General features: G+C 48.2%; 1 protein-coding gene across 5 annotated transcripts in view; it reads left to right on the forward strand.

Moving 5' to 3' along the window:
- CAMSAP3 (calmodulin regulated spectrin associated protein family member 3) overlaps nt 1–21,463 on the forward strand; it is a 45,840-nt gene that overhangs the window by 5,693 nt on the left and 18,684 nt on the right. For 4 of the 5 annotated variants that reach the window (XM_081850132.1, XM_081850133.1, XM_081850134.1 and 1 more), the window contains exons 2-3: nt 13,375–13,640; nt 20,587–20,721. In XM_081850132.1, coding sequence (XP_081706258.1) covers nt 13,375–13,640; nt 20,587–20,721 — 401 coding nt within the window. Of the gene's footprint in view, nt 1–11,503; nt 11,611–13,374; nt 13,641–20,586; nt 20,722–21,463 lie in introns of those variants that run through there. The other variant, XM_081850135.1, reaches the window with a different exon arrangement.

The following is a 21,463-nucleotide window of genomic DNA, read 5'->3' on the forward strand; positions in this document are numbered from 1 at the left end:
TATGTTTTTTAAAACAACAACACCTCATTGCCAATTCCTATTTAGTTGATTCAAAAGTCTAAGTCCTCCTTTTGATTCTTTGAGTGCCTTGCTTGTTCCTTGATTTTGTAAAGCTACTTTGGAGCTGCGTGCAATTACTAGAGGCCCTGGATGGGGGCGGTGCCTTGTCATCAGCATAAAATATCAACCTTATTTATGTATTAAAACATTAAAACCAAGCATTAAAAACCCCCACCAAGAATGAAATAGGAACCGATCCAGAAAATGGTCTAGTGATGTTATTTTACCGCTTGCACTTCAATTAGTCAAGGACACTCATTTTAATCCTGCCCTCTGTGGCGTCCCAAATTCCTTTGAACTTTTGCATTATCTACAAAGTTGAACATATTACCTGTTTCTGCGAGTAATGAAAATGCTGAATAGCACTACCCCCTAGGAGATAACTCCTTTTGGACATCACACAACAATGCCTCCAGGCTCCCCCCACATACTTTTTAATGCCTTATTGGTTGTTCTTGTGCAGCTTGAAGGAATAAGGGTTGCTTTCCTCATGGTAGTGCCCTCTGATCCACCTGCCAAAGAATATTCTGTAGAACTGTGTGGTGTGGAACCTTCTCCTAGAGACTAACCTACCACAGAGTGACATTGATGGGGCAAGGCCATGCCTCAGCGCTAAAGCATTTGCCTTGAGCACAGAAGGCCCCAAGTTCAATTCCCAGCATCTCCAGGTAGGGCTGGGAGAGACTCCCTGCCTGAAATTCTGGAGAGCCTCTGGCAGTCTGTGTAGACAATACTGAGCCTGATCAGCCAACGGTCTGACTCAGTATAAGGAAGCTTCCTATGTTCCACATTGGTTTGGTCTTGGCAAGTCCATGTTGTTTGTTAATGATCACCTCATTTTCTTCTACATTACATATATTATTTTTTGATGAATTTGTTCTCATAACGTCTTCTAGGTAGACATTGGGCCTGTAATCTCCTGGTTTCTCCTATTCTCCCTGTTAAATATAGATGTGGTAGCTATTTTTTGCTAGTCTGTTGGAACCTCACTTGTCTTGAGAGATTTCTCAAAGATGACTGTTAGCAGCTTTGAGGTTTCTACTTCTAGTTCGTTTAGCATTTCAGGGTGTATTTTGTTGGGATATCGATGCAGATATTAACTAGTTCTGCCATTCCTTTCACATCTCTTTGATCCGATCTGGCAACCGTGTGTGTGTGGGGGGGGGGGACTGAAGCGAAGCAAGCACTAAGGAGTTTGTCTCTTCTTGTGAAAAAGGACTGAAACAGGTATGCTTCGGTCTCTCTGGTACCATTGGATTTTACTTGTTGACCACGAAGTTGTGTATTCATCTACTATGGAATCCTGTTCTGTGTACCATTTTACCTCATTTTGGTAGGGAATGCCTTACCATGTCAGGCTAGATTGGCACAAACCGAATCCTCTGCTAAGTGCTTGCTATAGTAGCCTGAACTGGTGCCAGGTCAGTTATTGGTAGGATCCCTTGTTGGTACTTCCCTGAGGTCATCTGGTCCTTTCTAACTGTGCCATAGATGCTTGTTGCTCGTGGCCTATTTTCCCCCATTGGCCCTGCCTACCACTGCCCTGACAACACGCACAGCTGTGTATGCCCTGAGAAACTTTGAACCTCTGCTGGGCTTTGAACAGTAGAGAACCCAGAGATACTCTGTATCTTACAGGTGCTCAAATCTGGCTCAGGAATTCTGACTGCAGGCACATCCATATTGCCATATATCAGGAATGGGGCACCTTTTCCAGTCCAAGGCCCTCATTCCCATCTGTTGTGAGGGGGTTGTCAGTGGTGGGTGAGTCTGGAGGCAATGGTGGGTGCAGGAGCACATGTAAATGTTACCTTTGTACAGCAGGCAAGCTTCCACATACAATCCTCTTTTGTCTGGACAAGGAAGAGGAGTTATTAAGGAGACACATTCCAACCAGGCAGAAGCTCTTGGTGTGTGAAGCAGTGCCAGTGGGAAATCTGTTCCTGGAAAGAGTTCTGAGGGCCAGATACAGAAGCCTGGGGGCCACATTTGACCCCCCAGGCCTGATGTTCACCACCTGTGCAAGGGGGGTGGGAAAGATAAACAACACCCCAAATTAACACTTCACAACGAAGGGCTTGGGATATTAGCAAAACTGTTGGTTGCTACTGAAGTAGCTGTTTTCCATTTAGAGCCTGCCTTCAGTTCCGCAGCTTCGACCTTCACTTTTACTTCCTGTGGTACCATATTATGCAACCCACCTTTGTTGGGATGCATAAGCCCAAGAACTGCCACTGGAACATGGCACACACACGTCGTGAGGGGCTCTCACTCTTAACATTATGCTTTGTAGAAGCTGACCTTCTGTTTGACCTCTCTTCACTTTGAGCAGGTGCTGGCAGGCCCACCTTACTACCTGCAACTCAGCGTAACCCTGAATTTTGCCTGTAATTGCCTGTGTGCATGTGCTGTCTGTGCCCCTGCTGTTGATTGCCTTGCCTGTTTGCTTAGTCTCCTTCCTGTGTCCCTTGACTTAAGCAGTCATTTCTCTCTTGCAAGGAGTCGGAAACCACTGGTGGGAACGAGGTTCTCACGTCTTTGTAGCTGTGGAGAACGTCCTTGCAGGTGGGAAGAGGTTTGAATTCTGCTCTGTCGTGCCAGCTAGAGTGGGGTGGAAGTTGCTTGACATTTCCCAGCAACTCCCCTTTCTTGGCTGTGCCTCCAATCTAGTTTAACCTGCTGGAGGCACCTAACATGACCATGAGCTTGACAGCCTTTGCCTCTTGGTGCTTGCTGGAAAATGGGTGGGTTTGTTTCACTGCTGTGCTGATTGGGTACGAGATGGTGCGAGAGCTTCTCCCAAAATGCAGCGCACACCCACTTCTGTCAAGGACCTCACTTAGGGAGTGGCATTGGCATAGAAGTTTTTCATTTTCCGCTCCATCCCCACTCTTGGCAATCCTATAGGTGCTGCTGGACTCCAGCTCCCACCAGCCCCAACCAGAGTGACCAGCGTTCAGGGAAGATGGGAGTTGTAGTTCAGTTGTAGTTCCCAACCATTTTCTGTGTAGTAGGATATTTGTTCAAAGAAAGGGCTGCCAAAATGACCAGTGGGCTGGGCCAAGTCCCCAATGAGGAAACTTCCTAACATTTGAGAATGTTTTTTAGTTGAGGAAAGAAGCAAGTAACGTGGAACATGATAGAGGTTTTGAACACTTTTGCATGAGAGAGAGAAGTTCTTCTCCATCTCTTACGTAATATTAGAACCTGGAGCTGTCCAGTGAAGCTGAATGATGGGAGATTCAGGACAGATGCGGAAGTACTTCACACAGTGCATAGCCAGAACTATGAAATTTGGTCCCACAAGAGCGACTACCAGTTTGGGTGGCTTTAAGAGGGGATTAGACAAATTAATGGTGGATAAGGCCTTAAATGGCTGCTCGTCATGAGGGCTTTATTATCTCCCATATTGGAAGCAGCATGCCTCCAAATACATTGCTAGGGAGCATAAGCGGGACGGTGGCGTTGGAAACAGGTCCTGCTTATGGGTTTCCCAGGTTGGCTGCTGTGGGGAAACAGGAAGATCCAGCAGGGCTCTTACATGAAATTGGAAGCATACGGCCGTCCTGTGCCTTGATCCTGTGCAGGCCTATTGACATTGTCTTGCAGCTGGCATGCCTCTGGATTTCATAAGATTGCCCCTTAAGCTGCTGGCTGCCTCTGTGCCCCTCCCTCTTGCCTGGCTGTAACCCTGCCACAGAGCTTGAGCTGCGACCTTGGCCGTCTGAGAGGGTGGGGGAGGCGGTGGCGGCTGCCCTGCTTGTTTTTCTCTTTAATCCAGCTGCTTGGCTAAGGCTCCCATATGCAGGTTTCCCCTGCCTCAAGAATGGTTTCTGGGCTTGAGTCAAACGCCTTTGCCCCTTGAGTCCTGTATCACACTCTGCTTGTTGCCTCCTTCAGTGTACCTGTCAGTTTCTGCTTCTGATCTGTGTCCAACACCCTCTAGACTTCTTCAGTCAGAGAGCCTCATCCCAATGGTGGGCAGAGCCAGAGGCAAATGTGGGTGGAGCAACAAATGTAATAATAGTAATAATAAATTTTATTATTCATACCCTGCCCATATGTACACTAGGCTGGCTTCTGCGTACTCTTACACCTTTCTCTGTCCTCCATTCAAACAGACAAGAGGCATTATCAGAGCTCAAGGACACATTCTAGCCATACAAAAGCCTTCAAGGAAGGTACAGAGCAGGATTGCACGGCACCCTGATAAAAGTCTTGAGGGCCAGATAGGCGCAAAGGGCCACATTTGGTCCCTGGGCATGGGGTTCCCCTTCCTACTCTAGAATATAAACTTATCCATGAAGTTTACGGCAGGGAGAAATTACCTCCCTCACCCATCTTGGTCGTATTTGTTATTTTATTTGGAATATTTTTATTCTGCCTTTCTATCAAGAAAAGACATTAATAATTGTAATTCCCTGAAAACTTGATTCTATGTTTGGACCGAGAAATTTAGGCCCCTGTCTTCAGGGACAGTAGAATGTGGGGGCAGAGTTGGCTACAGGTTTTCAGGTGGTGGTCTACGAGCTCCATTAAGTTAGACCACGAAAAGACTGTGAAGCAGTGGCGAATGTCTGTACTTCGGCCTGCACATGATTTATACTTTGTTGGCAGTGGAAGGTGAGGCCATGTTGATCAGGAGTGGATAAGGTCCAATGATGTCCTGGCTTAAGGCCTTTATTATATGGTGCTGGTGCAGTTCACTCGTTTTTACCTTAAAACAACAATTGAAGGGACTCTTCTCAGTGCCTTGACCTATGGCTCATTATTTTTATGATCAGGTTCTGGTTTTGAGAATGCCAGCCCTGAAGGATGAGACGTTTATGAAGTGGTTTGTCAAGATCCCCTACAATTTTCAAGTGGTCCATTGCGGGGCGGGGAAGAGATTGAGAACTGACTATACTTGTTGAGAAATAAATTGAGCAGGGCACAATTTTTGAAATCTCCTGCAGGTTAAAAACAAAGGGCATTATGGGGAGACGTTCTAGCCTATCTCCAACTCTCAGCCGTGCTAATTTTCTGCCTGAAGAGTTTCTTTTTTTAATGGCAAAGCATTCAAAGATGTAAAACCTCCATATATATTAAGGAGCATTGCCCTATTTTACCACCTTGAGACTCGACCACCTCAGTCCCTTGCTATGTATTGATCTAGTCTGCATATCTTTCAGTTCCTCTGAGACAAGAGTCCTGCTGATTAACATTACAAATACAGTGATACCTTGGGTTAAGAACTTAATTCATTCTGGAGGTCCGTTCTTAACCTGAAACTGTTCTTAACCTGAGGTACCACTTTATCTAATGGGGCCTACTGCCGCCGCTGTGCGATTTCTGTTCTCATCCTGAAGCAAAGTTCTTAACCTGAGGTACTATTTCTGGGTTAGCAGAGTCTGTAACCTGAAGCGTCTGTAACCTGAAGCGTCTGAACCCGAGGTACCACTGTATATCTTTCCTTGATTTGTTTGGACTCTGTGCTCCCTTTTCACAGAGCCTTGCCACCTAAAACTGTAGAGTTACAGCCTTTTGCCAAACTTGGCTCCCTGGATTGGAGTCCAACACTCTCATCTCTAGCCAGCATGGACAGCGGCCAAGCATGATGGGAGTTGTAGTCCAAAAACATGAGGAGTAAGAGGAGTCACCTTTTCTTCCCCATGTCCCCATCCACTTCAGTGGTCATGCTGGGGAGGCAGGCCATCCATGGGAGGAATTCAATGTCACACTAAGGAGATGTTCAGTCAGAGGAAGCACTTTTTAATCTCTCCTCTGCTCCACTGTGCATTGTTCGGGGGGGGCGTTCTCCCAATCTCTCCTGAGCCATTTCTGGGGGTGAGGAAAAGCTCCATTATGATAGCGGGGAAACCCTTGCCTGGATTTCTGCTAGTGGGACCAGTTACCTGAATCTTGCCTCATGTTTGCCTGCTTCCTGGTGACTGCAAGTTCCATCTTTCCTCATGAGTTTTCGCTACGCTGTTTCACCCTCTTCTTAGTTTGTTCAGACCTAACCTTCCTGAGATGCAGGCTGTGCTGTTGCATCAGTGCGATCATTTCTCACCAGGGTTGCTGTATGGACGAGTGCTTTAGAGGGAGCACCCTGTGCTGGGTAGCAAGCCTAGAATCATAGAGTTGGAAGGGACCACAAGGCTTGATGGATAACGGCAAGGATGTGTTTTGTATGTGTGTAATGTAGCACTGATGTCATTTCAGGGCACAGTACTTACACCCTGGAGCCTGTGTTGCGTGTTGGGGCCTGTTGTCAGGTGGGGGTGTGGTGCTTTGCCGGAGACAGGTTTTGCCTTCGCCCCTCTGGCTCTTGCATAGTTCCCGGGGCGCTGTTGTCACGTGTAATTGTACAAGCCCCTGCAGCTTCAGATTGCAGCCGAATAGGCTTGCTGAGGCCTATAGATGCTCTGTGGTGGGGCAGTCTGAAGCTGCTGCTGCTGCTGCTGCGCAAGAGGTTGGTGCAAGGCTCCTTGGTTCATTCCCTTTCTGGCCTTACCTGCTGGGACTGAGGACTGATCTGTGAGGCACGTGCCAGTTACTTCTGGGTGGAATGTGGTTCCTGCGAATAATGCCCACTTCCTGTGTCCCAACAAACTGCTAAACCTGTGCTAGAATTGTCATTTGAGGCACTTCAGGGCACATTCCCATCATTAAGTCATGACTTAACATGGATTAGTAAGTGCTCAAGGTGTTTTAACCACATGAGTCTTTGCCACCTAAGGCCCAAACTGCGTGCTAATTTCAAACATGTATAATGGTAGCTCAGGGACCCTTTTGGAATAGGAGGAAAAGCCCAGTTTTTGGTGGAGGCTACTGAAAGTGCTTGGGAGAGCCAATCCATTTTTCTCGTGGCTGTCCAAATCTTTCTCCCCAGCCCACCAAGGCTTTTCCCTCTGCAGGGTTTCAGATGCACGTGTCTGAAGGCCAAACTAGATGTGGCTTTCAGTTCATTGTGGCATGTGGTGTTAAATATGCCAGTGGGGGATTTCTGTGGTAGGCCATAGGGTCAGTGGCAGAGCATCTTCCTTAGATGCAGAAGGTCACAGGTTCAATCCCTGACATTTCCAGGTAAAGCTGGGAGACGCCTGGAATCCTGGAGAGCCACTGCCAGTCAAGGTCGACAATATGGGTTAGGTACACCAGTGGTCTAACTCAGTATAAATCGGCTTCCTATCTGTCCACAATGCAAATATTCGCTTCAGAATATTTGTCTTAGGACCACCACAGCAAGGAAAGGACTAGCTAAGCTCCCCTTCCATGTTTGGTACTGTCACAATAATTGGCAGCCCCCTCACCTGTGATGCTATTTGAATTTAAAAATAAAAAATAAACCTGCATGTTAAATGCTTTGTGTCTGGTTTTGAGTTGAGAGAGCACAACATTGCTGGGAGCGCTGAGGCTGAGAGCAAGGACTGTTAGCTTCTTTTCCCAGGCTTGGGAGTTCCCATTTCTCTGAAACATGATGAGGCTCTCACTTGGAAGGTGTTCTCGTTGCACCATGGCGTGTCCCTGCTTTTCTGAAGTTTGTTTGAAGGAATCAGCACAGTGATATTTTATTAAGTTTTCGCCTGCATTTCCCCCTAAGACCTGCGGGCCCAAAGCTGATCCTAATCATGTGCTGCCACTCATCTCCCATTGCAATTATGTCTCCATGATACTTTTCTGTCTGTGTCCTTTGTGGCTACAAGCTTACCACATTGGGATGTTGCCTGGCATCATTTTTGCTGCTCATTAAAAGTGCAAAAGCTCATGCCAGGATGGCTGGGGGCAAGGGAAGAGCAGTGGCCCTGGATATAATTGCTGGAGAGCTTGTATTGTTTGGCCTGCTCTTTGTGGTTCAAATTTTCTTTTATTAAGTCAGTGGCCTATGTGGCACAGTAACTCCTTGTCATGAGAGCTGGGCTTATACCTTTCTAGCACCTCACTGGGTGTCAGATTAATATCTTAATGTGAAGAGCAAACTAAACATGACATTTGTTCACTTGAATGTCTGATTTTAAAACAAGAAGTAGCCAATGGTGATTTTTTTTTGGGGGGGGGCGGGAGACTCTACCCAGATGGGGACCATGGCATGGGAGACAGAGGGGCTTTAAACCTTTGTCTCCCACTGCAGTCCTGCTTGGAATTAGCAAATAACCCCTCTCTATATCTGGTTTTTGTAAAAATCAGAAAACTCTGGTGCCTATTTCCCTCACAGTCCTTGCTTGCTTGCTACCTTCTTTCCATTGTCAATAGCAGGTGTGAGGACCTGGTTCTAGTAAGTACCCTATTGGGGACAAAGGGTTAACATCCCCTGCCCTCCCCACCCCCACCATGGTTTCTATCCAACTTTGTTCCCTCTGCACGTGCTGTTTATTTCAAATTAACAGCCACACAAATGAAAGCCAAGTGCCAAATGTCACATCTGATTTGTCCCCAGGCTGACAATACCCCCTTATCAAGTAGCCCCTTCATCTGTTGTGAAGTAGAAAACAATAGTATCCCCCTTGAGGTTGGTGAGTCAGGACTGAGGTGCTCTTGACCTGAGTTCTTGGAAAGCATCAGTGTCAGGCTCTATCTAACTTTCACCATATCTAGTCTTTCTCCTTTGTGCTTCCCTTACATCTGGTGTGGTAAGGAATGCAGATTCGAAAGGTCAACCTTGGTTTGGAGCAAACTCTCCTCCCTTTGTAGCTGAGCAGGTCCATTTCTCTACTCCACTCATGGAGTTTCTGACAATGGTTCTGTGCAGTGAGCAAGCTGCCATCATTTTAAGTTTCTTTGCAATGGGAAAGTGGTCGTTGCTGCCTGTCATGTGAAAAGGGGCTGATCCCTTTTCAATTCTCAGCTCTGGATACTGTTGAAAAGGCATCCAGGACAGAATGTGAAGAGACAGTAAAACCTGTTGGCTTCATAATCCTTAGAGCTGCATTACTTCCCACCCCAAATATTGGGTTTGCCTGTTGTGCCTGTTGTGCAGAGAAGCCGCCCATTGTGGTTGCAGATGGGGCAGGAGAGGACATGGGTCAGTACTAGCAACTATGCTAGCCCTGGGCAATAATTGATGTGTGGTGGGTGTGTTGTGTGGCAGGGACCCATAGCCATTCATGTCTAGGCTGACCTCTTTGCACTCTCTTAGGTTCTGGGCTCTGCTTTGTGCTTGTCCCCCTCCAACAAGAAGTTTGGTAATGATCTTAGTGTCTATGCCAATATTGGTGAGCACGTGAAAAGCTGGACCTTTTGGCAGACATTTCACAGATTGCTCAGTTGGTAGAGCACGAGACTTGATCTCAGTCATGGTTTCGAGCCCCATGTTGGGCAAAAGATTCCTGCATTGCAGGGGGTTGGGTTAGATGACCCTCATGGTCCCTCCCAGCTCCACAGTTCTATGCTGTGATGTTTCAATTCAGCGTTGGCCTGCGGCCCCTGTTAGCTCTGTTACCTGCTCTGACTATATTTCTCAGGAGCAACATGTGCCCCCTGCCACAAGTTCAGCTGTGCTTGGGAGGGAAGCTGTGCTATTCACAGCCTAAAAGATTTGACTAGGGACTTGTGTGTGTGTCCCACCACTCTCCTTATCCCTCCCAGCCAAAGTAGGCTGTTCCCAATGTTGGATGCCCTGAAGACTTGGAGGTGGGTGGGATGGGCTTTCTGCCAGGAGGGGTGGCTGGGCTTTGTTAGTTCGGGCTCTGAGCCATGGGGCGGGAAAGCAGCTGGGACTGCAGCCACAAGTCTGGTCCCGTGCAGTTGTGGCTGTGATCAGGTGCTGCTGAATCAGCTGGTGAAGCTGTTCCACCTGTTCCCCTTTGCACACTCGCGCGCTCAGGAATGTCCCGCCCCTCCCAGCCCTGCTCACTGGCAGGAGCTGACACGTAGATCTCCAGTCTCTCCAGTCTCGTGGCCTCACCTCTTGAGGAAACAGCTGGTATAGCGCGTGCGTGTAAGCCTTGGCATGATCTTCCTGTCAGGAAGACGCTAATATGTCTTGCTTTCCCTATACCTGCCATCCGCAGGCCAGAGTACCGCAAACCCAGTGGGAGGAAGAGAGCTTACAGTTTCCACAGGAGGAAGGAAAAGCCTGTACCGCTGCCATTTATTACTGAGCCTGTGGGAGGCCTGCTTCCCAGTTCCTCCAAAGGCCTGCCCCTTTCCCAAAGCAAAAATTGGCCTGACTTCTCGCTTAACCCTTTAAATATAATTTGCCTCTTGCAATCCAGAGGCTAAACACAGGATTCCCAGCCTCCGGACACTCCACTGCCCTTTGAAATAGTGCTGTGATAACATTACGGATCCCCTTTCTGTTGTAAGCTTGCAGTGGGAGGATGTGTCTGAGCCTGCTGATGTTAATCGTGTTGTCAGGGTAGAAATTAATACCCTCCTCTTACGGCTGGATGCCAGAGCTCTTGCAGTGGGTGCCCCCAAGCTATTTGTCTGCTCTGCACTTGCTTGTTGGGGTGTGTGGTTTGCGTGCAAGTCCCCAGTGGATGCACAGCCAAGGCTGCCCCTGTGAGGCTCCATCTCTGCCTTCTGTCCTGTAAGGTTTTATCTGAGATTGGGAGCACTCGCCTAGCATTCAAGGGAATCTGGCTCCTAGCCATGCTGTTCCTTGCTTCTGCCTTTTTCCTCTTGCCATGCTAGGGGAAAGGTGCTCAAAAGAGGCAGTGCTTCTGCTGTGGAGATGAAAGAGCATGAAGGGGGAAACCCCTTGTCTCAAAATCACAGGTGGTGCCAAATCGCATCCATCTGAGGATGCTGTTCCAGTGTGTGCATGTTTTATGATGCCAGGAGACTTGTAAGGTGAGGGCAAGGAGGGATTAGTCTTTCCCCAGTTGCCTCATATGCATTCCAGGGATGGACAGTCTTTTTACCCCCAGAGGCTACATGCAGCGATGGTGGATGCTTACATACATGTACATATCACCACAGAGATATGTGCAGACATCCTTTGAAAGCAGCAATTGTGGTGGCTAGCAAGTATGATACTTGCTTTCTTTCCCGGCTCAGAGGAGAATAATCAACTACCACCTCAGAATGAGCAGCTATGTGCTGTGCTGTGCTGTGAGTAGCACAGTTTACATACTTCCCCCAGTAGTAAAATTCAGCAAAATTCAATTGGCATTGGGAATGGGTAGCTTGGGAACACACAGTGGGCTGCATGTGGTTTGCAGTTTGCTTGTGTGTGATCTAAGATGGTGACTTGTGATGCCATCATGGCCAGTCTTGGCCATCAGGAATGTTTGTTTCTGCTCTAAGCTCTTGACAGCACTAAGGAAAAGACTTTGGGAAGAGGGGACTTGTCAAGTTCCTGGGACTTTATTTTTCAGAAGCTATTGTTCTTTATAGACAGGCCAGGAATAAATTAGGGAAAGTATATTAACAGGCAACGAATCCGTGCAGTATGTTTTGGCTTTCGACATTTGGGGAGGTGACGTCATTGGCATAAGTTTCCCCCATACAATTGAGTAGGGCTGGAAGAGACCATGCAGGGAAACCTTCCGCTTCCTGAAATCAGCCACCTGGGCATAGGAAGGGAACGAGGGTGCAACAACCTTCAACCAGCCCACCCTCCAGGTATACCAAGGCAAGGGTGGGGAAGCTGTGCCCACCCCCAGACGTTGCTGGACTGCATCCTTGACCTATGGCTATGCTGACTGGGGCTGATGGACATTGGGGGCCCACAGTGTTTGTAGGCCACAGGTCCCCCCTTCCCACTTCAGAGCTCAACTACTTGGGGCACTGTCATGTGTTGTGAGTAAATCAAAATGAGGGGCAGCTTCCTTTCCACTGTAAGTCCTTTACCCAAGGGACCAGGAGCCTGCCAGGCACTGCAGCCAGCCCTCACTTACCCTTCATTTGCCATATTCACCCAGAGGTTTTCTGCCCTAGATTCCTAGCTGCTGGTGGTACTGTCATAAATCTGTGACCAAGAGACTGGCTCAGTGGGTGGGCCAAACAGCAATGTTGGTGGGCCCTGGTATGATGCTTTGGGCCTGGTAGCTGCTTGAGCATGGGTAAGCAAACTAAGGCCCGGGGGCCTGGATCTGGCCCAATTGCCTTCTAAATCCGGCCTGTGGACAGTCCTGGAATCAATGTAGTTTTACATGAGTAGAATGTGGCCTTTTATTTAAAATGCATCTCTGGGTTATTTGTGGGGCCTGCCTGGTGTTTTTACATGAGTGGAATGTGTGCTTTTATTTAAAATACATCTCTGGGTTATTTGTGGGGCATAGGAATTTGTTCATTATTATTTTTTTCAAAATATAGTCTGGTCCCCCACAAGGTCTGAGGGACAGTGGACCGGCCTCCTGCTGAAAAAGTTTGCTGACTCCTGTGCTGCTTGAGGATGCTGGGTGCTGCTTCTGGCCCTGGTCCTGAACGGTGGGATTCACCCTGATGCAGCCTTGAGCCACTGCATGTGCCTCTAACTCAGTGGTTCTCAACCTATGGGTCTCCAGATGTTGTTGGACTACAACTCCCATCATCCCTGAGCTCTGGCCTTGCTAGCTAGGGGTGATGGGAGTTGTAGTTCAACAACATCTGGGGATCCACAGGTTGAGAAAGGCTGCTCTAACTTGTCTGATTTCCCCCACCCCCACACCCAGACTGAGAGGAGTAAAAGAGACAACCTATATCATTAAGAATCACCTGCTGGCCTTGACATTTGGAAGGCTTTTCAGGATCCCTTGCCTGTTGTGTGCCTGGGCTTGAGCCCACCTCCATCTGTGGAACTATTTCCCCCCTTTAACACTGGAGACAGGCCTTTGAGGACAGGGGAGAGAGACAGCAAACGGCCCTGGAGGGGACAACGTCATATCTGCAGCACCTCCTCTCTTGGTATAATTTTTCATTGCATTTCTACCCCATTCTTTGTTATGGGAAGACAGAGGACAACGTGCATAGGATATCTTTTTCTCACAACAGTTTCTGTGGGATAAAATAGTCAAGGCTTCCCTAACCTGGTGCCCTTTAGATGTCCTCCAGAATTGCAACTCCCATAATTACTGTCCATTGACCATACTGGCTGTGATTGTTGGGAGTTGTAGTCCAACTTTTGGAGGGCACCAGATTGGTGTGGAGATGCAGATCTGGAGTCTGAGCTTCAGAGTGGATTGAGGATTTATGCTTGAATTTATTGCACCAAAATTCACTCTCTTAGCCACTGCAGCTCACTGACTTGGGGCAGATAGTGGTGACAGAAAACTAATAGGGGTACTGAGGATCAGGAGGCTCTGGCGGTTGGTGTGCAGATGATACAGTGAGGCAGATGGGATATTTTAGAGAGGCTTGCTGAGCACAAGGAATAATGTGACTGTTTCTCTCTCTCTCTGTGTACAGAGCACATCCCTGCTGAGCTACGCGAACCCTTCTATACAGACCAGTATGAACAGGAGCACATGAAGCCTCCTCTCATCCGCCTGTTGCATTCGTCTGACATCTACTGCCGTGCCTGGCGCCGGGCCCTGCCATCGGGCACTGATGGCGCCCCTTCCCCCAAGGACAATGCTGCCTTGCTCCAGCTTCTGGCCCATCGTGGCTTGGTGCCCACCTTCCAAGACAAGCCCATCAAGGAGACAGATCTGCACCACAAACCAATCAGACTGGTAAGTCCACAAGCTTGGCATCTTCCCAGGGGTAAACATTTTGACTTGGTGCTCTTGCAGAAGGAGGGGGGAGTGTACTGTTTGCAGAAGGAGGGGGGAGTGTACTGGAGAGCCAGTGTGGTGTAGTGGTTAAGAGTGGCAGTCTCGTAATCTGGGGAACCGGGTTCGCGTCTCCGCTCCTCCACATGCAGCTGCTGGGTGACCTTGGGCCAGTCACACTTCTCTGAAGTCTCTCAGCCCCACTCACCTCACAGAGTGTTTGTTGTGGGGGAGGAAGGGAAAGGAGATTGTTAGCCGCTTTGAGACTCCTTAAAGGGAGTGAAAAGCGGGATATCAAATCCAAACTCTTCTTCTTCTACTGTTTATTCAAACTGGAGTGGGTGTTGGTTGCTGGAGAGTGGAAAGAAATTAATTGCCCTCCAACTCTCAGCTGAAACCAGGAGCAGAGGTGGGGAGCTCAGTTAGTGCCTTTCCAAGAATGAACGTGGTAGGATTGTTCCTTAAAAGGAACAAGGGATTTAGAAATTTCAGTGGGGTGCTACGATGCAGGGGTGGCTGACTTGCGGTTCTTCAGTTCTTGTTGGCCTCCATCTCACATCAGCCCCTGCTAGCATGTCCAGCAGTCAGGGGTGATGGGAGCTGGGAGTCCGGCAAGATGTGGACAATTGCAGGCTGTGCTGATGTGAGTTGGAGGACCTGCTCTTTGAGGATTCAGGAGCAGAGCTAAGTTCATCATGTTCAGTTTCCCCACTGTACTGCAACAGTGTGGTGGGAGATACCCACAACTTGCACACATTTAACTTGTGTGCATTCAGCTTTATGCACTTGGCAAAAAATTAAAAAAGAGGTGTAAAGGGAGCAGACATCCAGGAAAAAATGCTTTGGCAATCCCACCCACCATTGTACCCACGGTGTTTTGACGATACACGATTTTGGCTTTAGGCATGATCCCCGGAATGTAACTCCCGCGCAAGCATTAAAAATTAGTCTGAAGCATGAATTTAGTAGTTTTGAAATGTGGTTGGCTCAAATGGGTGCAGTCATCTCCTAGATATATATATGCCTGGAGCTCTGTGATCTGGTGATCATGATGACAGTAGCACAGGCTTCACTAGCTCTGGTGTTTTCCAGGTGTTTGGGACCACCATTCCTCATCAGCGACTGTGCTGGCTGGGCCTGGTGGGAGTTGTGGTCCACAGCATCTGGAAGGCACCAGGATGGCGAAGGCAGCATTAGTGGCTGGGCGCTGCTGTACAGAGGCTGTTCTGGGCATATGTTTGATGTAACTGATGGTTTGGGGAAGAGGGCAGTGGAGAAAAAGATTTTCTGTGAAAGGATCTTCCTCCCACCAGCCCAAAGGCAGGCTCTGAATTGTGGGGAGGACGCTCGCTGCTCCTGTTGACGGCCTTGTGTAAATGCTGCTCTCCCCAGCGCTGTCCTGTCCTGTGCAGTGGCACGGTGGAGGCCCTGAGGGTGACAGACAAATCCCCAAAACTCCTTCCCTCCTCCCTCCTCCCTCCTTGCCTGCCTCTGTTAATACAAGGAGCGTCTTCTGTGGCGCCACAGCTTCAGGGTGGAGCCTTTACAAGCTTAGATCCCAGCCACCCCGTGGGAACCCCTTCCCTCATCTCTCTGTGGGTGGGGAGGGCTGAGGTGTGGCTAAAGACAGGAGAAGTTTCTTTCTACCCCCCCACCCCCCCAAGGTCTTTTGACTCTCCCTCTTGGGAAGCTGAAGCCTCCTGTTGCTCCCTTCGAAGCCCCGTTGGTTTTTAAAGTGCTGATATTATCAAGGAGAGAAGATGGGCAGCAGCGCACTAAAGGTTAGATGGCCAGCATTAGAAACATCTGCCTCATGCCAGATGAGGCCACTGGTCCCTCCAGCTGCGTGTTGTTTACACTGACTGGTAGCAGCACTCCAAAGGTTCTTCCTTCTCTGGAGACTCCCAACGATTGAACCAGGGACCCTCTGCTGGCAAAGGAAGTTATTTACTGTTGGTCTAAGGCCCGGCATGCACAGACATCTGTACACGTGTGAGAAGGAAGCTCCTCTGTACAAGCTGCTAGTGCTTTTTCACTTGTACACAAGCACATGGGAATTCAGGTTTCCTTTAACTTGGGTGGGACCTTAGTGGTTTGTGGCGTAGCAAATCCTAAGAAGGAGGGAGAACAGGATAATATCCTAGAATGAAGGGTTTTGGGTTTTTTTTCTTGTTCTGGTTTACTGTTTAAGGGGCAAAACAGGGGCCTGGCTTTGTGTGTCCCCTTTTAGAAGCACCTATAACTAGCCGGCTCGGAGTGAGTGTGGGGTTGAGCAATAGTAAGTGAACTTGGGGAAACTTATCTGCAATAGCTGACAACTCCACATCCTATCTCCCTTTCCAGTTTATCTATTTTCAGCAAGGCCTGTTGTGGGGAGGGGATCTGGTTGGGAAACACTGCGGGTGTCTCCCTCTCCCCTCTGCAAGAAAACAGATGGGAAAAAGAGAGCCGTGAAGGGTGGGAACCGTACACTTATTTAGGTGTGAAAGGCAAGAAGTGAGTGAGGAGAGGGGGGGGGGTTCAAAAGGAGGCTGAGGTTGGAGTCTGTCTGTTCCTCACACCGAAAATTGTTGAGGTGTTGATATGAGAATTCCAAATGGATACACTGGCAACAAAGGAGGTGGCAAAAGAAAGAAAACTCAGTTAAAAGGCTAGGAAACCAAGGGAAGAGTGGAGGGGAAGTAAAAGTAAATATATATAGGATTTAAACAACTTGGAAGAATATATATATACTATATATACACTATATATATATATACACACACACACACACACACACACACACTATTATTATTATTAGGACATGTTTATGTTTTATGTGCATGTTATCTTTTTTCTTTTCGTTTTGTGCATGAATGTAACAGAATATGTGTTGATGGCAAAAACAGAAAAGCAAATAAAAAAAATATATTTTGGGGGGGGCGGGGAGTTTGCTTTTGCGGTGGAGCAAAGGAAGACCTGGAATATGGGGGAAGCAACACAAAGCCAGCGCTAAGAAGGATGTACAAATTGTTAAAGTCCAGAAAGGGGGCTTGGGGATTTCTGCTTTCTGCTCCCTGGGCCCAGCAATTATCATTCTTCCGCCTGGTGCTTGTGTAATGGGAGGGGGAGCGGGGAGGGGGAATCCCCGCTGCTGGTGCGGCTCTGCTGGCAGGTGCCCGGCAGGATTGCTCCGCGCTGAGCGGGTACCTCTGATTGCTATTAATTTTGCTCTGGTGATTCTGTCAAGGCTGGGAGGAGAGGCGAGAGCGCCAGCTAGCTGGAGGGAGGGGTGTCCTCTATCTCCCTTGCTCCCAGCTGTGTGCTCGGGAAATGGTCCCATGGAAGCAATTGGAAAGGGAAGGTTTAATCATGCCCAGGGTTGGGGGTGAGGAGAATGATGGAGACTCTTGATTTTGATCCGGGCATTTGGAGCCCCTCCCAAGGAAACTGTAGGTTGCACGCCACATGGGACAAGATGTTTAGAGAGCACACAGCTAGGCTGCCGCCACACCCTGAACTCCAAGAGTATGGGAGAGCAAAGCAGCGGATTAGTTGCTCTGTGGAGGGAGCTGGTGGTGGCAGCCATATTGGCTTTCTGCCAGCAATGATATTGGAAAGCAGACATCAGAGCCAGAGCCGAGCAGTGTGGCTATTATCCGACTCCCCTGGCCTTGTCTGACACGGCCTCAGTGTATTTATCCCACAAAGGCCTTATTGAGGCCCAAGCAGCTAGAGGGAGCGTGGCTGTGTCTGTTTTGGGCCTTGTCTTTGAAGGAGGGGAAGAAGAAACCAGGGGAATAGGGTTTTTTAGCCAGAGGTCCCCCGTCCTGAGGTGTGCTAGGTGTGGCCCCAGCTCTGAAGGGGAATGAGAGGCTTGTTCTCAGGCTTCTCCCTTCAGGCTTGGCACATCCCTTATTCTGCATTATTCTCTCTCTGTCTCCCAAGTACGAGGGCCCCATTAACACCCAAGCTTGATTCACTGTCGAGTCAACAGCTTTTTCCTCTGCTGCAGTTCCCGCTCTGCTGGTGCAGAAAATCAGGCTGCTAGGAAGGGCTGGGTGTGGTGCACCTAGAGGCTTGCATCTGGCCTGCTTGCTGCCTTTTGCTTGCAAGGACCCAGTTGCAGTTGGGCACTCAGTGAACTCACATTTTGATACTCCTGCTCTTCTTCCTTTGAACCCACCTCCTCACAACCCCCCCCCCATTCCTGGATCAGGCTAGAGCTGTAGTCATTTGAATAACCAAACAGACATGCAGTGTTTGTGTGACTACATAACCCATTCTTAAAATGTTTGCCATGGTAGCAGTAAAGTTTTATTTGATGGTAGCCATGACAAAACTTAGGTCCTAGGATCTGCGTTAAAGATGGGTGGGAGCTTTCATTGCATTTTACAGTTGTGGTCTGACTTTCCATAACTTGTTCAGGCAGGGGTTTCAGTAAAAACTTTGCGCAGGGTGCACCAGTTTGGCCAGAACTGAGTAGCAAAGTTTGTCCCTTTTTGAATGCTGATCCCATACCTGCATGTAGAGAATGAGCATGTCAGGGAGAAGAGTTCAGTTTAGTCCAGGAGCAGAGAACCTTTAGTCCTCCAAGTGATGTTGGTCTTTAACTCCCATCAGACCCAACTAGGATGGCCAGTGGTCAGGGATAATGGGAGTTGTAGTCCAGCAACATCTCTGGAAGGCCACGCATTGGCTACCTTTGGTCTAGTTTCATTAGTTCAACATTTTATTTTCTTGGTGAAAAGGCTTCAGACTTGCAATTCTTTCTGTGCAGCCTGAAGAGGTACAGTCCAGAGAAACCTTCATCACTTGAATTTAGCTGATTGTATAAACTGTCCATCCTCATATCGTTGTGAGGCAAGCCTTGAGCAGTATTCAGTTGTCCTGTTGGCACAAGGATTTCCACTTGGGCAACTGGGCTTCCACCACTACCACCTTTGCCTTGCATGTGCCATGCACCCTCCCTAAATCTACTCCAGAGGATTGGAGAAACCCCTGGAACAGCTTGGCAGGGGGAGGAGAGGGGAAGAACATTCCGTTGCACAAGCAAAAATCCCCGTGCTGATGGAACATTCACTTTATGCTGCGTTGGATATTCCCCTCCCCCCTTGACTCAGCAGAGACTTCACTTTTTTCCATTTCTTGTTAGCAGATCACTGCTGGCAGAAAATCTTCTAGTGCTGCTTCTGCCATGGGGGTGAGGTTGTAGGGGGAGAGTTCCCTGTCACATTTTCTGTTCAGGAGCTTAACAGACAAAAGTACCATTATTCAGGGCCTGGGACCTTCCTTCATATTTCCATAGGAAGTGGCTCAAGTTTATCCCACCTGCTTAAACCTCTTGGCTAGAAGGATTTCAGCTTTGCTTGGAGAGACCACAGGCAATTTTGGGTCTTCCAGTCTAATGTTCTATCTGCTGCTTCTCTCCCCATGTCTGTACATCACAACTGTGACCTTTGTCAACCACTGCAAGTCCATTGTGGACTGCAAATGGGTCCTATCAAGAAAGATGCTGTCTACCATCTCCCCCTGCCACTTTAGAATATCAGAAGGCAGCTGGCATTGTTGCTAGGGTCTTCGCGGAGATAATTGGCTTGTAGGCTATCCTATTAGACCTGCCCAGAAGCAGAAGAGGCTGTTGCTCCTGGACCCATAGTTCCTGTGTTTGGGGCACTGAGAGATCTTGCATGCAGAATTTGGAGGGAAACATGGGGGCAGGCAGACTGCATGCATGATGACGATGCTGGTAATAAAGCCCAATATCTGTACCTAGCACATGTTCCCTTTGCCCCCAGGCTGCTCTCATCCAGGTTCTCCTTAACAGCATTAAAAGCTTAAGGCAACTAATCTGCTCTCCTGTGGTGTAAGACTGGGACTGAGCTTGCTCAGTCGGGCACAGCAAGGGGGATTCTCATGTTACCATGATCTGGCCCAAGACTCCAGTCCTTGTAGTGGGGTGGGACAGCTGAAAATAATGCCAATATATTTCACATCTGGCAACCACTGCACCCTTTTGGCTTCAGATAGTACATGGGTAGAGGAGGCTAAAAAGCCCAGGACACAAATTTGCACAGCCCTCTAGCAACTATGGTGGCTCATTTACCAGAAGTAATGTATTTAGCATTAACTCTGAAAGTGTATACTAGATTCTGACGAAACTAAGCCCCCTAGAGCAAAATATACACCAGGAAGCTTAGTTTGGTCAGAATCGAGTATGCACTTCCAGAGTAAATACATCTACGTGCTGCCAGCCTGCATCTGCTGGTAACTCCATTCATTCTGCTTATTCACCCCAGCCAAGACGATGTCCTTCCAACATGCCCCCAACACTCTGTGTGCTTTATTACACTGGAGAAAGCAGCTTATGCCATGGAGGGCTAGCCTGTTGCCCTGTGATAGAGCAGAACATACCGTATTTTTTGCTCTATAAGACTCACTTTTTCCCTCCTAAAAAGTAAGGGGAAATGTGTGCGTGTCTTATGGAGCGAATGCAGGCTGCACAGCTATCCCTGAAGCCAGAACAGCAAGAGGGATTGCTGCTTTCACTGCACAGCGATCCCTCTTGCTGTTCTGGCTTCTGAGATTCAGAATATATTTTTTCTTGTTTTCCTCCTCCAAAAACTAGGTGCGTCTTGTGGTCTGGTGCATCTTATAGAGCGAAAAATACAGTAGTTGATCTGTGTCTCTGAACTTTATGAAGCAGGGAGAAAAGTAAACTGAACTTGGCAATTCATCCTGAGGAATGATGGAGCTTGCTTGCACCTGTCCCAGCATCAATGGGAAGATAGTTCTCCCTTTTCCTGTGTAATCTCACACCTAGGGGTGGCACCAACTATGTTCCTGGCTCCATTTGTGGGGTAAGGATACCCTCGTGGCTGAACACAGGTTGTCTAACTTGTCTCTCTCTTCCTTGCCACATGTACAGGGTGCGCACCTGGCATTGATTGACTCACTGATGACAGCGTTTGCGTTGGAAGCCACCAGCTCACTCAGTGTTACACCAGGCACTGATCTGGCAGCCATCTCCTGGGACCAGAAACTTCTGCACTGGATAGACATGGTACCTTATTTATTTATCAATCAGTCAATCAATCAATCAATCAATCAGCTATTCTTGGTATTTGTGCTTCCTCCAGATTACTTAGGTGGGCATAGAGAGAGTTAAATTCCCACTTTATTCACACAGCAAGTTTGTTTGATTCTCTACTCCAGGAACCTTTACTCCTCTAGAGGTCAACTACAATTCCCATCAGCCCCTGCAAGGATAGCCAGTGGCCAGTGATGGTTGTAGTTGTAGTTCAGCAATATCTGGAGGGCCAGAGGTTCTCCACATCTGCACTAGTCCATGCCCAGCTGCACTGTCCAACCTCTGACATGGAAAATGTGAGGTTGGAGTAAAATGGTTTGGATGGATTACTTACAATTTGTGAGCCCTTTGGGGACATAGATTTATCCTACTAAAAATTGCTATAAAATCTCACCTGGAGCCCAAAGGATAGGGGCAGGATAATAAACATAGTTTTTTCATTGGTTTTGAATATGACCTCATAGAAACTTGGGATAAAATATTAAATAAAAGGGGCAGTTCCTTGATTCTGTTCCGGCCCGTTTCATTCTATCACCAATTTGCTGCTGTTGTGAAGGGGTGCTGGGCTTACTTTGTGTACATTTAAGCTCAAGTGGAGTTGCATTTCATTGCCCTTTCCTCTCCAACAAAAGTTTTTTTACACCCACATGCCAATGGGGGATTAACTTCATGCATCTGATAAAGGGATCGCTAATCCATGAAAGTTTATCCCTGT

The sequence above is a fragment of the Podarcis erhardii genome (genome assembly GCF_964252035.2).
Source record: "Podarcis erhardii genome assembly, chromosome: 2".
Classification (NCBI taxonomy): domain Eukaryota; kingdom Metazoa; phylum Chordata; class Lepidosauria; order Squamata; family Lacertidae; genus Podarcis; species Podarcis erhardii.